This window comes from Erpetoichthys calabaricus, chromosome 1 (assembly GCF_900747795.2).
Source record: "Erpetoichthys calabaricus chromosome 1, fErpCal1.3, whole genome shotgun sequence".
Classification (NCBI taxonomy): domain Eukaryota; kingdom Metazoa; phylum Chordata; class Cladistia; order Polypteriformes; family Polypteridae; genus Erpetoichthys; species Erpetoichthys calabaricus.
In genome coordinates, this window is record NC_041394.2 from 210,828,558 (window position 1) to 210,843,714 (window position 15,157).

Genomic DNA, 15,157 nt, shown 5'->3' on the forward strand with positions numbered 1-15,157 from the left:
GTGCGTATTTTTTTGTGGTTGGGCATATTTCCATGTCATGTGTCTATATGTATAATGTATATATATTATGTAAAATAAAATGTATAGGTTCTGTACTATAAAACCCATGTCTATTAACTATAAAACCCATGTCTATTAAACTGGCTAGTTAATTTCTAATTACTTGTATGCAGATTGCACATTCTTTTCATGTTAACATTTACTATCCTTCACAGGCTTTTTGTTTTTTTGCCTCCCATCCACTGGCCAGACCAGTAACTTTATTAGTCAACATCTGTGTGCATCACTGTTCATGGCTGTTTTCTTAAGTATTTATATAATGCACCCAGTAGAGAGTTGATGCATTTTGCATGTTGGTTAACAAATGGGAGTAAAATTTCCCTGTAGTCTATACATGAGAGTAATGTCCCTGTAAAAATTGAGATTTTGATGTGCTATTCCTATAATTATACTAGCATGTGCAGTATGTGCTTTCCAAGGACCCAGAATAAAGTCTAAAGATATGTTATTTTTAAAATTCACAGCACAATAATAAACATTTTATCTACATGCACAATTATTAGATTTTTTTACCAATCAAATTGATACAGTGGGTATAGAAAAGAATCACCCCCTTCAAAATATTCCCATTTTTGTAGCTTTACAGCCTCAAATGAAAGCACACAACCCAATATTTTTTCCAGCTTTACTTACTCAGTGCAATCTATAACATCCAAGTGAAAGATATCACAGCTACAGTTCAGAAGAATTAAAAAAAATAAAAAACAAGAAATACAGAGATTAATAAAGGATCACCTCCCTCCTATACAATATTTGTAAACTCTGTCAGGTGTAAGTGACCACCATTTCCATTGCAGACCATGGTTACTGGCTTCCACCTGTGATCAATTGTAATCAGTGTGATTAGCGAAGATTAAAAACAGCTGCTCCTGGAGCATTCCCTTGCTTAGTAGTGCAACTGACAGCAAACAACTGACTATGGGTGGCAAGCCACTTTCAAAACATCTCGGGGGTAGAGTTATGGACAGACATAAGACAGGAGGTGGATAAAAAAAAATCTCAAAGGCTTTATCAATCCCAAGGAGCACAGTAAAGTCCATAATAAAGAAGTGGCAAGTGTTTAGTACTACTAGGACCCTCCCTGGATCCGGCCGTCCCTCCAAACTGGATGGAAGAGCAAGGAGGAAACTGGTAAGAGAGGCTACCAAGAGGCCAATGGCCATTTTGAAGGAGTTACAACATTTTATGGCAAAGAGTGGTCATTGTGTGCATGTGACAACTTGTTCGGGAGGGTCGCAAGGAAAAAGCAATTTCTCAAGAAAGGCCACATTAAGGCTTGTTTGAGCTTTGCCAGAATAATAATAATAATAATAATTCATTACATTTATATAGCGCTTTTCTCAATACTCAAATGCACCTTGAAGATTCTGATGCCAAGTGGAAAAAGGTCTTACGGTCAGTTGAGACCAAATTCGAACAGTTTGGCCTCAATACCAAACGGTACAGTTGGCAGAAATCCAATGCAGCTCTCCATCCACAACACACCATACCTACAGTAAAGCGTGGAGGTGACAGAATCCTATTGTGGGGGTATTTCTCTACCGCAGGGCCTGGGGCTCTCATTAGGGTAGAAGGAAAAATGGATGGGGCAAAATACAGTCAAATTCTTGAGGAAAACCTGCAACCCTCTGCCAGAAAGTTAAAGATGAGCAGAATGTTCACCTTTCAACACGACAACGACCCGAAGCACACAGCAAAATTGACCACACGGTGGCTGAAGGAGAAAAAAGTGAATGTCCTCGTGTGGCCCATTTAGAGCCCAGACCTAAACCCTCACTGAATATCTGTGGAAAGATTTGAAGATAGCAGTCCACCAATGCTCCCCATCCAATTTGACCAAACTTGAACAGTTCTGTAAAGAAGAGTGGGCAAATATTTCTCAATCTAGATGTGCAAAGCTGATAGAGAAGTATCCCAACAGACTCAAGGCTGTCATTAAAGCAAAAGGTGGGTCAACAAAATATTGACATTGGGAGGTGATCCTTTATTAATCCCAGTATGTCTTGTTTTTGATTTTTTATAATTCTTCTGAACTGTAGCTGTAATATCTTTCACATGGATGTTATAGGTTACATTGAGTAAGTAAAGCTGGGAAGAAATATTTTTGTGTGTGTTTTCACACACAATGGCTGTTAAGGCTGTAAAGCAAAAAAAATCGGAATATTTCAAAGGGGGTGATTCTTTTCTATATCCACTGTATATTATAAATTATTCATAGAATTTTCAAGCAATATTACATGTACATTATGTGTACTAAGTCTAAGCAAATACATAAGTTGTGTTTCATGTTAGTGGAAGTCTGGCATATTGGCTAAGGAGATATCCTTGAAGATTCAACTTAATACTGCAGTTTTACTCCCTTTTTGTGTCACCTTGTGCTCATTGTGTCACCTTGAGAATTCACATAAGCTTTGTTCATTCTTATAGTCTAAAACCTGCCCCCTTTGGTGCTATAGTTACATAATTACATGAAGAGTGCCTTTAGATAATGTTTACCAATGTTGTATACTGTATAAAGTTAAGATTGATTGAGTCACTAAGTTAAAATGCATAATATAAAGTTTAAATTGAGAGAACTCTTTATAATTGGGTGTTTTAGCAGCAAGGATGGTCTAGTGTCCAAAGTATTTGAGTTTTTAAGCGGGCATTTTAAATAATTTCCTTTTAACTCATTGTCTTTGAATTGAATAAATCAAATAGTTGGAGAAGAAAATGTGAACAGTTTTAGCAATGTTATGCATTCATAAAATGTCTTGGGATGGTGCTCAGGAAAGGTTGTTTCTTTAAAACAAATAGCTGATTGGGATAAACTTTTCTTCAAAACCTTTTTCATTTTGAATACCTTATATATCAGTCATTTGCTGGCGTCTATCTCTGGAACAATGAGTAAAATGGAGAAACTATCCCAGTATAGATAACTTGTCTAGTAAAGTAACTCTTGTGCTTCCACTTGTTCATTATTATGTAATTAAAAGTCAGCCAACATAAATATAAAGTCTACATGGAACTTCTCTTATTGTTGTAAAAATATTACAATTTGTTGACCTAGTTTGACATATTTTGAAACACAGGATTTTGTAACTGGGACTGCAGTTAGTTTCCAAGTGTGAAAAATGTATTTTTATACTGTACTTTTTTAATATGAATACTAAAATAAATAAAATACTTTGTTGTTTAAATAGCTATAACAAATCTGTGGATTTTATTACTATTATTTTTTTTTTGATGACCAAGATGATAATTATATTAGACTTGCATTGCAATACTGTAAGTGAGTAAGAGTGGAGAAGAAAAGGTGAATCGACCAGCATCAGCCTGCCAAAAAAGGTTCTGCCCCACCCCCATAGCCGTGTATTGGAACAAGTCAGTTTGGTCATAAAAATCAATAAAGTAATAGACCCCTACGTAAATAGACGCTTTCAAGAACAGCCCTGTGCAAGAGAGTTTCTGTAATGTTTTAGAGAGGTTAATTTTTCATACTGCATTGTACACTTGCAGCAATAAGATTTTGTAATACTGTTCATCACAAAAACTTTTGTCTCTTTCATTTTCTTTTTAGAGATCCAGTTATTTCTGCAAATTTGAAATTTCTGTTCATAAAGGCTTAACAAACACCCCTTTTCTAAAGCACATAGTGCATATAATACAGAGAGAAACTAGCAGTGAGCAGGAGAGTTACAAAGCAGCTTACCTCAGTGTTTCCCAGAATGTTCTTCAAATTGAGTTGTGAAGCACCTTCTTTATATATGTATATGCAAAGTGATGTTTGATGATGTGGTCAAAACAGTTAAACAGAAGTGAAGGTATATGTGCACCTGTGCTGTTGAAAATCTGCATCATTGCTGATTCCATCTTTATAAATGGGAGAAGAGCTTGAAGTATTATAAACATTTTGCCATGGAAAATGCACTCTCCCTTTTCTTTATGATTAGTGATTTTTTCTATATATATTTGAAGCATTCAGATATTTATTGCATATCATACTAAAACAGTTGAGCAATATTATATCTGTTCATTCCTTAACAGTCTTATATTAACAGCAGTAAAATTAGAAAAAGAAAGTGATAATGGTTTACACATTTTGTGTAACAGGTACAGTTTATAGCATGAGTTGCCTTTATGGTAAAATGAAATTCACTGTTACGGTGTTGGGATTGTTTTGATTTCTAATATGACCGTGAATTGGAGCCAGTCAAAGTGTAATTTAATATTCTTTGAGGAAATGTTGCCAAATGTGGTGTTTGATTCATAAAAACTGTGTGATGAGAACTATATATTTTGACAAAGATTATAGTCACATAGTTCAATTTCTGTACTCATAGGTAGAATAAAATACTTTATCAAAATGTATATACAGTATATTTCACATAAGGGTAAAGCTGATGAGGTAATACACTGGTGTAGAAAACAAAAATGCACTTGAATTATTTTAAACAGGAAAATTGAAACTGTTAAAAAAAAAAAAAAAAGACGTGTATGCGCTACAAAAATGTACATAATATAATTCTAAATAAAAATAGTTTATAAAATAAAAAATATTTTTATCTAAACCAAAAATATATTATTATGGATAATATGTAGTAATTCTCTTATTATAATTAATATAAATATTATTATTTTATTATATACTACTCTGTCCATATAATGCCCAGAAGCTTTTATATGCAGTGTCATAAGTTATATATGTGCAGAACAAAAAAATTATTAAATTGGAAAAATTAAAAAAAATAATAATATTTTTGAATGTGCAGACTATTTTATTTGTAGTGTCATAAAATGTATGCCTGTTCATGTAGAAAATAGCTGTAAGTTTGTAGCTTCATTTCAGTTTTAAGGGGAAAAAATGCCCAGTGTGAAACTGCTATGCAGAAGAGGCAAATTTCAATGTTTTGACAAGTCATGGTAAACTTTGAACAGGACCAAACATCATACTTTTTGTTTACATTTCCTGGTGATTACTTTTGCTTGGATTTTGGATGATGAATACCCTGTATCCAAATGTGTAACTATAAACTCTCAAATATAACATGTTTCAAATTTGAAATTTGTTGTGTATGAAACACATTTGTATTTGCTACTATGTGATATTTTAAGACTTCCTTGTTATTTTAGTCATCCAAATGTGTAGTTGGTTGTAATACTGATGACAGTATTGTCAAGTGTTTCTCATAAACATGCATCCCACTGTATGTGCAGCATTGAGCACCAGTCTCGTATGTAGGTTCCCCCACTAAAGTTCCTGGGTTTAATACTGTTGTGTCAGAAGAGCTGCATGTTTTACTGATCAGAAAAAAATTTGTTTCTAATATTGTCTTGTGATGCATTTCAGAACTACTAGAGACATGCTTTAATTTGCACCTGATATACTGAAGTGATATTGACACTCTTCAGAATTAACAAGCATTGCAAATATGTAGGCACATGTGGCATTTTAAAGAAAATGATTATATATTACATTATATGAGACTGAAAAATGTTTACCAAGGTCAAGGTTTACTGTATTAATTCAGTCATCAAGACCCCTCCTCAATTTTGATGCTAAAAACATGCAAAATTCTTTTTTTTCCCCCCATTTGTGTTTTTAATTTTGGACATTATGACTGCTAAGCACAAGCATGAATTTGTGTTTTCCCAATGCCTTTAAATATTCTGGTGTGCTTAGCAAGCTGGTACCAGATACTTTTCTGGGGAGACAAATCAATGTTGTTAAGACACAGTGCTACTGCATTCAGTTTGTTTACTTAGGTTTTCAATGTCTGCCTTCCTTCTCAGAAAACTTGCTTGGAGCCAGACTGTAGCAGCCCTCTCTCTGTCTTTTCATAATTGATCAGGAGATGACTGCCTTCCCTGAGGGTTAAGACGTGGCAACTTTTTTCTGTTTGCTCAGCATCTCAATGCAGTAGTTCAAACATTGTTCACACCAGCTGGCAATGTAATGCCATATGCATATCCTGTCAAAGCAACTGTTGTCATGGATACTGGAGAGTACCAGAAAAATAAACTCCTTGATTTTGGGGGTGGGGGTATGGCCTGGGAGGTCTAGTCCTGTTTGAATTATTTTATATAGGTATATGTTTAAACATTCCTTCTGTTTCATTTGAAAGAAACAGCTGGAATGCTAATGTTTTTATTTTGTTTTTTTTTGTTTTCTTTTGCAGGCCTTACACTAGCTATGTCAATAGTTTGAAATCAAGGATCATATTGTGTACTACTTATGTCTCCTTTTACTTGTCTAAGCTAACATTCTCAATACTTGTAAAAGTTTGGAGCTTAGCAAATTGCAAAAGATAAAATGTGTGTGTGTGTATGTCAATAAACCTTTAACTTTTCTTCAATACTACAGTGATATGTAAAAATAATAGACTCTTTTTTCCTTTAAAAATGAAAAACCACATTGGAATTTTTTCTTCTTTTTTGCCTGTTTATTTATTTTTCACAGTGGAGTCGAAACTGAAGTTTTAGTTTAGTTTTTCAGATTTACTTATCTCACCTGTACTTTATAATTGAATTTATTGCTTCCATGAGAAACTGACTAAATAAAACAGAATATATTTTGTTTATTCCAGCTTCTTTTACATTGTTTATCGCAGTTTTAAGGAAATGGATGTTTGAACATGCTGAGGATTCTAGTGCGATTACTTTTTTTTTTTTGTTTAGCTAGTATCAATGAACATTATTTTCATCTAAAAGTGTATATTCAGTTTCATCCATCCATCCATTTTCCAACCCGCTGAATCCGAACACAGGGTCACGGGGGTCTGCTGGAGCCAATCCCAGCCAACACAGGGCACAAGGCAGGGAACCAATCCCGGGCAGGGTGCCAACCCACCGCAGGACACACACAAACACACCCACACACCAAGCACACACTAGGGCCAATTTAGAATCACCAATCCACCTAACCTGCATGTCTTTGGACCGTGGGAGGAAACCCACGCAGACACGGGGAGAACATGCAAACTCCACGCAGGGTGGACCCGGGAAGCGAACCCGGGTCTCCTAACTGCGAGGCAGCAGCGCTACCACTGCGCCACCGTGCCGCCCCGTATATTCAGTTTCTTTAAGCAATATGAACAGAAACAGTTATTCATTGCCTCATAAATTGAGACTTAGATATTCTAACAAAGTTAACGTCAAAAATGCAATACCAATATTTCATGTCCTATAATGCTTTTAATGAATATGTCTTCTGTACAGCCCACTATTATGAACTGACTGACCCCAATTCATTCTTTGAGATCAGGTTCTTGGCTTCTACCTTTATTGCTGTAGTCATATTCTACTATCTACTTTTCAATAGACATGTCATGCAGCGTTGATCAGTAACCTCGGTTTTGAGGAGCCACCCCTCTTGTGCCATTTTGCTGCATCTTTGCTCTTATTCTTATTGTATTTATTTTACAACTGAGCAGGTCACCTGTAAAATCTGTACCAGATATACTGAAACTCTAGCATATAATTGAAATATGCTAGCATGAGTCTTTAGTTGTGTAAACTGTTTCCTGACAAGATTAGCTGAGTAGATGGCAGTTTGTCATTATTAAAACCAAATTTGTGCAAGAATACAAGTGCTTTGACTAAGAGCGTACCTTTAACAAATATGACAGTACGCCTCTCATGGACTTGAGCTAGCAGAGGATATTTTGCAAAAGCTTTCTGAGATGGTAATATATAATAAGTTTAAAAATATACTAATTAAACTTTCATATTTTCTACCAAAACTCAAGATAAGCTAACAGCAACTATGTTGATACCAGTCCCTTTACTACTATAATCTTTCTATAAAATTAAGTGGCCATGGACTATAAATTTACAGTTAACAGTACATTGCAGTGCATTCAGTGTAAGCTCTCAATGTCCATTTACAGACTCTTTCATATAGAAATATTTTACTTTGAGTTTAATAAGCATAACTTGAATATTATTTTTATATTTTTTTAAACAAATAGCCCAGAAAAAAAAATGATAAAATGGGCTCCAGAATTAATGGTCTTCATTCTTTTTGTAGGAAGCTGTCAGGAATATATTTTAGTTACAGGAAAAAAGATTTTAACTTGTAGCATTATGGAAAGCACTTCAAATCTGTGGTGTAAAATCCTAGTTAATTCACTTCTAAGATAATCTGATGTTGATTTGTCAAATTTAATTACAGCTTGTGGTAACACTTCACATCTTCTGCTTCTACTTCAAATTGATATTATGAATATGCAAATTGCCTTGTAATTTACAGAGGAGTGGGCATTTCAGTTGAGCACACACTAGACAGGTCAACGTGGTGAATGCCGTTTGCATTTTTTCTTGAAGTGTACTTTAGAAAAAGTATCTGTTTTTATATTTTTATTGTAGCAATATCAATAGATTTATAACTGCCACAATATTGTCCATTTTAACATACTTGTCTTTTGTTCGAGCTTTAAAGGTGCATGATGCGAAAGCATGCTGAAGCTGAATAGCTACCATGTATAGGAATTTTAAATTGATTCCAATATAAAAAATTTTGATTTATTTTTAGGATTGCTTTGTTTCCTTCTGCATTTAGTCATTTATTTTTTCTAATGTGTCTTTGCAGGCAATACAAGCAGCACGGCAGCTTCTTTTGCAGCAGCAAAACAGTGGATTAAAATCTCCAAAGAATAACGACAAACAGCGACCACTGCAGGTCAGCTTATATTAACTATTACTGGACAGATGAATATTTGCTCATTTGAGGTTGGTTGCAGGAAGATGAGCTCTCTGACATGATGAATAATATCAATCTTACCATTAGTGTTTTCAAATGTGAGTTTGACACTGATGACAGAAGCAGTGCTTTTTACAAACTCTAACAGATATTATGCTATACAAATACTATTATACACTTTCTCAAGGATTCCATAGATGTCAAAATGGCTCGATTAGATTTTCTAGGTAATCTATAGTATTTCACAAAGTTCTATACTTGGGTAGTCTAACATGTAAGAGCAGTTTGAATATTTTGTAAAATAGGTTTTATTTAGTTTGTCATAATGACTTGATGTTCTTTGTTACATGTTAAGACTAAAATGCTGCACAAGAGAAGTTCAGGAAATAAATATATTTACATTTACATTTGCAATTATTTGCTTGGCAGAAACTTTTCTCCAAAGCCACTTATGAAAGAGGTAAAATATTAGGGCTGGATATTGGCACTAATATCCTGATTTGATTCCGATTCACAATGCCCCGATTCAATTTGATATCGATTTTACCTTGACTGAATTAGCATGCACTGATATATTAGAAGTGATGTTTTTTTTGGTTTTTTTTTTTTTTTAGAGATTACTTAACCATGCATACATTGCTACATCAAAGTCCACACATGTTATGGGGGGCTCCTTGTTTTAATACAGTGCAATGGCATCTACTTTATAAAACCTCTATATCATCTTACAAACAATGTTGTTATAAAATAATCAAATATTGCTTCTTGAGTAATGAATATTATTCAGTAACCTATTCATGTGTGTTAAATCTCCATGTAAACACACTTTAAATAAACTGTTAGCCAAATTTATTCCCTTATTGGACATTTAAAATAATCTTGAATTAGTTGAAATTAAAGATACAGTGGGAAGACTTGTGTCTTTCTATAATTCTACAAGTTACACAGATCTTCTGTTGCTCACGTTTAGCAGTCACGTTAGTCAGTCTCGAAAATGTGTCCTCACACTTCCTCCTCAGACAAAAAGGAAGCTATTTAAAATGAGGATCTAGTGCTGATGCTTGTTAACAGTGGTGCTGGATGAATAGAACATAAAAGAAAAAGAACCAGCCATCGTGACTGACAACACCACCAACATGATCTGTGCAGAACAGCTTATGGTATTACTTCATGCCGGCTGCTTTGTGCCCAAGCTTACCTTGGTATCACAGGCTGCTCTAAAAATTCCAACAATTCTCCGGTTGCTTGGCCAGGTGAGGTGCATTGCAAACATTTTTCACAGTAGCAGTATAGTTTCCCACATGCTTAAAGTGAAGCAACGTTTATTGGACCTGCCAACACACAAAGTTGTGATTGATGCGGTCACACAATAGAACAGCACATTGGAAATGCTAGAGAGGTTTTTGGAACAGCAGCCAGCTCTGCGTATTCTATAGGCAGAAAGGTTGCTCCCGGTCTGACTGGCATGCAACGAGCTTGTCTGCAACACATCCTCCATAGTTGCCGCGTAATTTCAAATATAGTGACATGTGATTCGTCAGGTAGGAATCTGTTAGGGCTGTTCTCTCCACTGACCTGAGAGACATGGCAGTGCTGTGCTTCAGATCTTCATAAGCCTAGGTACAGTAACTTCACTGTGCTCATTGGCTTTCTGGTTGGTATAGCATACCACTGTTTGAAAACCTGTATCATTTGTCGAAAGCCCTCGCTTTCAACAATGGTGTAGGGTCTCATAACTTCACAGATACAAACTGCTATACATTGTTATTTTTTTGGGCACAAGGAAAATTAAACAGAAGGTTGAAGCTACTTGCCATCTTCAGTGTAAATTGTTTAGGCTGTAACTGGATGTTGACTAAGATTGTGTTTATGGGTGAGGTCAGGTTAAATGATTTCTCAAATTTCGTTGTGTTACAACAATACTTAACTTCTGAGTTATACAGCTTATATTTGGCTTTGCTTTTATCCATTTGTTCTTTACCGAGGCACCATTTGAATCCCTGGGAATTCCACTCATCTATCTTAAGTGTGTAAAGCGCTGCTTTCAGTGGAGGAGGACACACCATTTTATGCTATCCTACCTGCAGCCAGACCGGTCTCATTCTGTGAGAAGTTAAAGTGCATTTTTCTTAGAAAACCTTAACAGACACTTTAGGGACTTCTACTGGATCAGATACCAAAAATGAAGACGAGCAAAAATCTTCATATAGTAAGAGAGCAGGATAGATATTCAGACTTTAAGAATCAATATCTAATCGTTTAAGCAAAAAATAATGATTAATCATAAAATCAATATTTTTTACCCAGGCCTAGTAAACATTAGGCTAGGGCCTGTTTGTTCAGCAAGTGTAGTAGGGCAGATGATAAAAGTTATTGCCACAAGTGAAAAGATGCAATAGCTAATAAATTTGCAATCATAGATTACAATTTGGGCAAGACGGAGTATAGGACTTCGCCTGTGTCTCCATATACTCAGGTTCTGACCCATTGACTATTCTGTAGGCAAACGTCAGGGATTTGCTTATACAGGGAGCCAGAGTAGCAATCTGAAGAGACATTTGAAAAGCTAATACACTGCCATATTCAAAAATTGTATTGACTTTAGTGTGCTTTCAAAGCAGTGATCTAGGATTCTATTCATAGTGGAGTATTGTTTTGCCCTTGCGTCACAGTTTTCTCTGTGCGTGTTGGTATAGTGGATATATTTTGCACCTTTATGTTAGTTCAGAAGCTGTCTGGTATAAATGCAACAAGTAGTTACCTTTTAAATGTTGAAAGACTCTAAATTGTCCTTAACTGATGTTCATTACTTACTGCCGACAAGGGATACAATGGTGTTGTGTATATGCTGTATGCCATTTATACTTGATGTACAGTGTAGAAATAGATTTTTTAAATCTTTCACTTGTTATTACAGGGTTCAGTAAATTGGTGGTATTTAGTCAGTAAATAATTCATTGCATGATGATTGCTTTTTTTTTTTCCAACCAGAATTTTAACATTTTTCTAATCCAGATCCAGATTCAGATTCTTAAAAACAATGCCACTTTTTGTTACTGAGTAATGTTTTACTCCCTGTTTCAAAAACTGGCATATAATCCAATGTTGAAATGCCTTCAACTTAAACTTTGATGTTTATGATGTCAATAACATTAAATGTAAAATCCATCTCAATTTAGCCTATTTTATTCTTTTTATTGTTTCTTGTCTCATCAGGCAAAGTCATTTGTTTGAGGCCTTTGCGCAGCTTGCAGATAATTGGATGTAGTAATTATTGTGATGCATGTATCTATGCAAAAGTGATATGATAAATAAACATGTATTGATATCTTTCCACCAATAAGTGTTATAATGCTAGTTCTCTAATGTTAAAAATCTGTTAATGTTAAAAATTTTCCTTGCAGCTCTAAAGCCCCTTGGAATGATGTTTACCAAAGTTCTTTATTGGTGATATCAAGGGCTCCTTATGATAATAATGAAATATTAATGATTTGTATTACATATAAAATTAGGGTAATTCCAAAATTCGATAAAACACTGTCTTAAACTCCTTAAACCCTAGTGGAAACAAAGGAGGGCTTGTCTGCCATAATTACTTTGGTAACCTCTAGTTACCCAATGACTATGGCCCGGATAAGCTTAAGAAAAGTAGTTTTAATTCACTTTCTAATTTTAGTTTCCTTGTATACCTTGCTGTTTCTTCCACCCTTGCCTTTTTTAATATGGAACATAGACAATTCTCTCTGATGCTTTTAATGCTTAGCTGTTTCTGAACTTGTTAAATGCAATAAAGAGTATTTTTTACCCCTCTGTGTTCAAGAAAAATGAAGATGCAGCCTTCTTGCAGTCCATTTCTCTTATTATGACAAGTTCTTCAATTTGTGCCATTTTAAATTATGCAAGCAATTAGCATATTTTCAACTTTATTTTTAGGCTCAAATTGCAGTGTGAGTGTGTGCTCTCTTCTCGTCTAATAAGTGCTATCAAGGAACAGTGGGTTACCTCATTAGTACCATGTGCATTTAATTAAAGATGAGAAAATTGGAGTTAACCTCATAGTTAATATTTTCACAGAGTTGTACAATGCCAACACCTTCGGCTGGAGTCACACCCCTGAGTGCCTAATTATTGACTTTTGCAAAATGAGGTTAGAGCTTACCTCTGTGCTGTTGACTAAATTGTTTAGATTGGTGCCATTGTGTATGTTCAGTCATAAACCCGGTTTACTTTTGAGCAACTTGACAGATAACTCTACTTTTGTAAGGTGGTGGTGCTTTCATTTACTAAACAGCAACTTATCAGATTAACATTTTTGAAGACTTCTGTGTAGATTTTTTCATTTCTTAACATTTACTTTTTATTTTATTTTATGAAATTCTTGGGGGAAAACACTATAAATAATGTATATATAAATATGGCAGCTTAATAATTCAGTAACGCGTCTGACTAACATTTAACAGTTTGTTTATTGTTTCACTTGTTCCTTTCTTCTTGTTTCAACAATTTAGTTTGTGGTGAATGCCCTTGAGCCATTGAAAATATGCATCACTATTTCAGTTTGAAAGTAGGTGATCTGACTCACTGATGCTGTTTTTTGTTTGGGTCCAGCATTATTGAATATTTAATGACATAATTTGTGTGGCTGTAGAATTATATGTTAAGATACCCTAGGGATCTATTCTGTCCCCCTTTCTCTCTGTACATAATGAAAGTACATCTGAAAGTTATGCAACCTTCAGAAGTTCAAAAATGACCCCTCTATTATAAGCTGCATCTGTAGTCGAGCTGGTGGGTGGCCATAGAAAGGTTTTGGAGTGCTTTTGACATGTAGTGCAGAAAGAACCATGTGGAATTGAACATTACACAACTGAAACTGTCACAGATTTGTAAGAGGTAATAAAATGACGGAGTAACCAGTCACTTTTGAATACTATGTCCTACACAGTTCATAAAAAGGAACTTTGGCTTTGCATTCATTTTCTGAATACATTAAAGACATCCACACATCCATTTTCAAACCAGTTTATACAGTGCAGGGTTGTGGGGGAAACCTTGCATATACTGTATCCACTGTCGTGCACAGTGCAATGTAGGAAGAAATTGTAGCAAGTAAAAATTTAGGCAGGTTTCAGACAAAGTGGCTGTTTGGCTTGTCTAAATTGATGAAATGTGTTGCTCCTTTTGATAATACCAAAGTTAACAATTTTTTAGTGCTTCAAACCACAGAGTATTGCAGAGACATGCCAGTTAGTAGGATTGGCAAAACAACATACTTAATTGTTGAAGACGATCCGCAAAAGCGATAACCCCCAAAATGGGACGAGTACAGTGAATATATTTGAAAGGTACATTGGCAAATGTTACGCAATCCATCAGTTACACTGCAGATAACGTTGTCTTATTAATATTCTAATTCTGGATTTGTACACAGGCTAAGCAATAACAGTTTGATTACTTATTCTGATACTTTGAAAACAGCACAGCAAAAACTGATGTACAGGATTTATGATATAGTGATAATAATGTAATCCTGACAAGTTTGATTTCACACACAATGCCTTAACATTGGGGCAAATGCAATAAACCAGGTGTTTGTGACATTTGAAATGTGAATCAAGTGGAATCATCTGGTAAAATGTTACTGTTCAGTAAGTTTTACAACAAGCTAATGATGCTAATGTAAACCTTACAATAGCAAATATTACAAACCTAACAGAGTGATTCTCTGGTAAACCACATTTAAAAGAATGTTAATAGAAAAACACTTAGAGTTTGTTTAAATGAAGATATCCTGAATTATTTCAGATTTCACTAATTCAAAAGAACAAATACATGGTTTGCAGTTTTATTTTTAGCATTAATTTTAAGCAGTATTTTTGGAGTGAAAACATCAGAGAAGAAGTTTAGAAAGTGCACACAATCAGGAAGTCAATAATTCTTTCATTCTTTTATAAATCCTACTCTGAAATCCCAACAAGATTATAAAATCCTCCCATTTGTTGATACTAGGGATGTCCCATTCAGGTTTTTTCTTAGGGCCAATACCAATCATTGATATCCTGTCACTGTTTTGGCAGATTCAAATACCAATTCAGATTTTTTTCCCTTTATCTTGACATCTTATTCTCTATACTAATTAAACTATAGACCACAGGTGTTACTTGTTTTTTATGAACAAAATTAAATTCCGTAGGCTTATTGTTCAGTGACCATGAAAACAATAAAATAAACAAAAGTCCCTTAAAATACCAACCTTTTTAATTAATATGTTGAGAAAATATGTATACCTGTGGAAATAAAGAAAACAAAATGCTGTTCATTATTACAAACTGTCATGTGTAATTTGTTATGTATTGTATTTATCTGATACAGAGCTTAAATTAAAAGAGTAGCTTTCGAAATTTGTCTTAACAAAAA

General features: G+C 34.6%; 1 protein-coding gene across 15 annotated transcripts in view; it reads left to right on the plus strand.

Moving 5' to 3' along the window:
- The window catches only part of foxp2 (forkhead box P2), a 613,104-nt gene that overhangs the window by 498,259 nt on the left and 99,688 nt on the right, over positions 1 to 15,157 (plus strand). For all 15 annotated transcript variants that reach the window (XM_051928699.1, XM_051928702.1, XM_051928698.1 and 12 more), the window contains one exon: positions 8,630 to 8,719. In XM_051928699.1, coding sequence (XP_051784659.1) covers positions 8,630 to 8,719 — 90 coding nt within the window. The remainder of the gene's footprint in view (positions 1 to 8,629; positions 8,720 to 15,157) is intronic.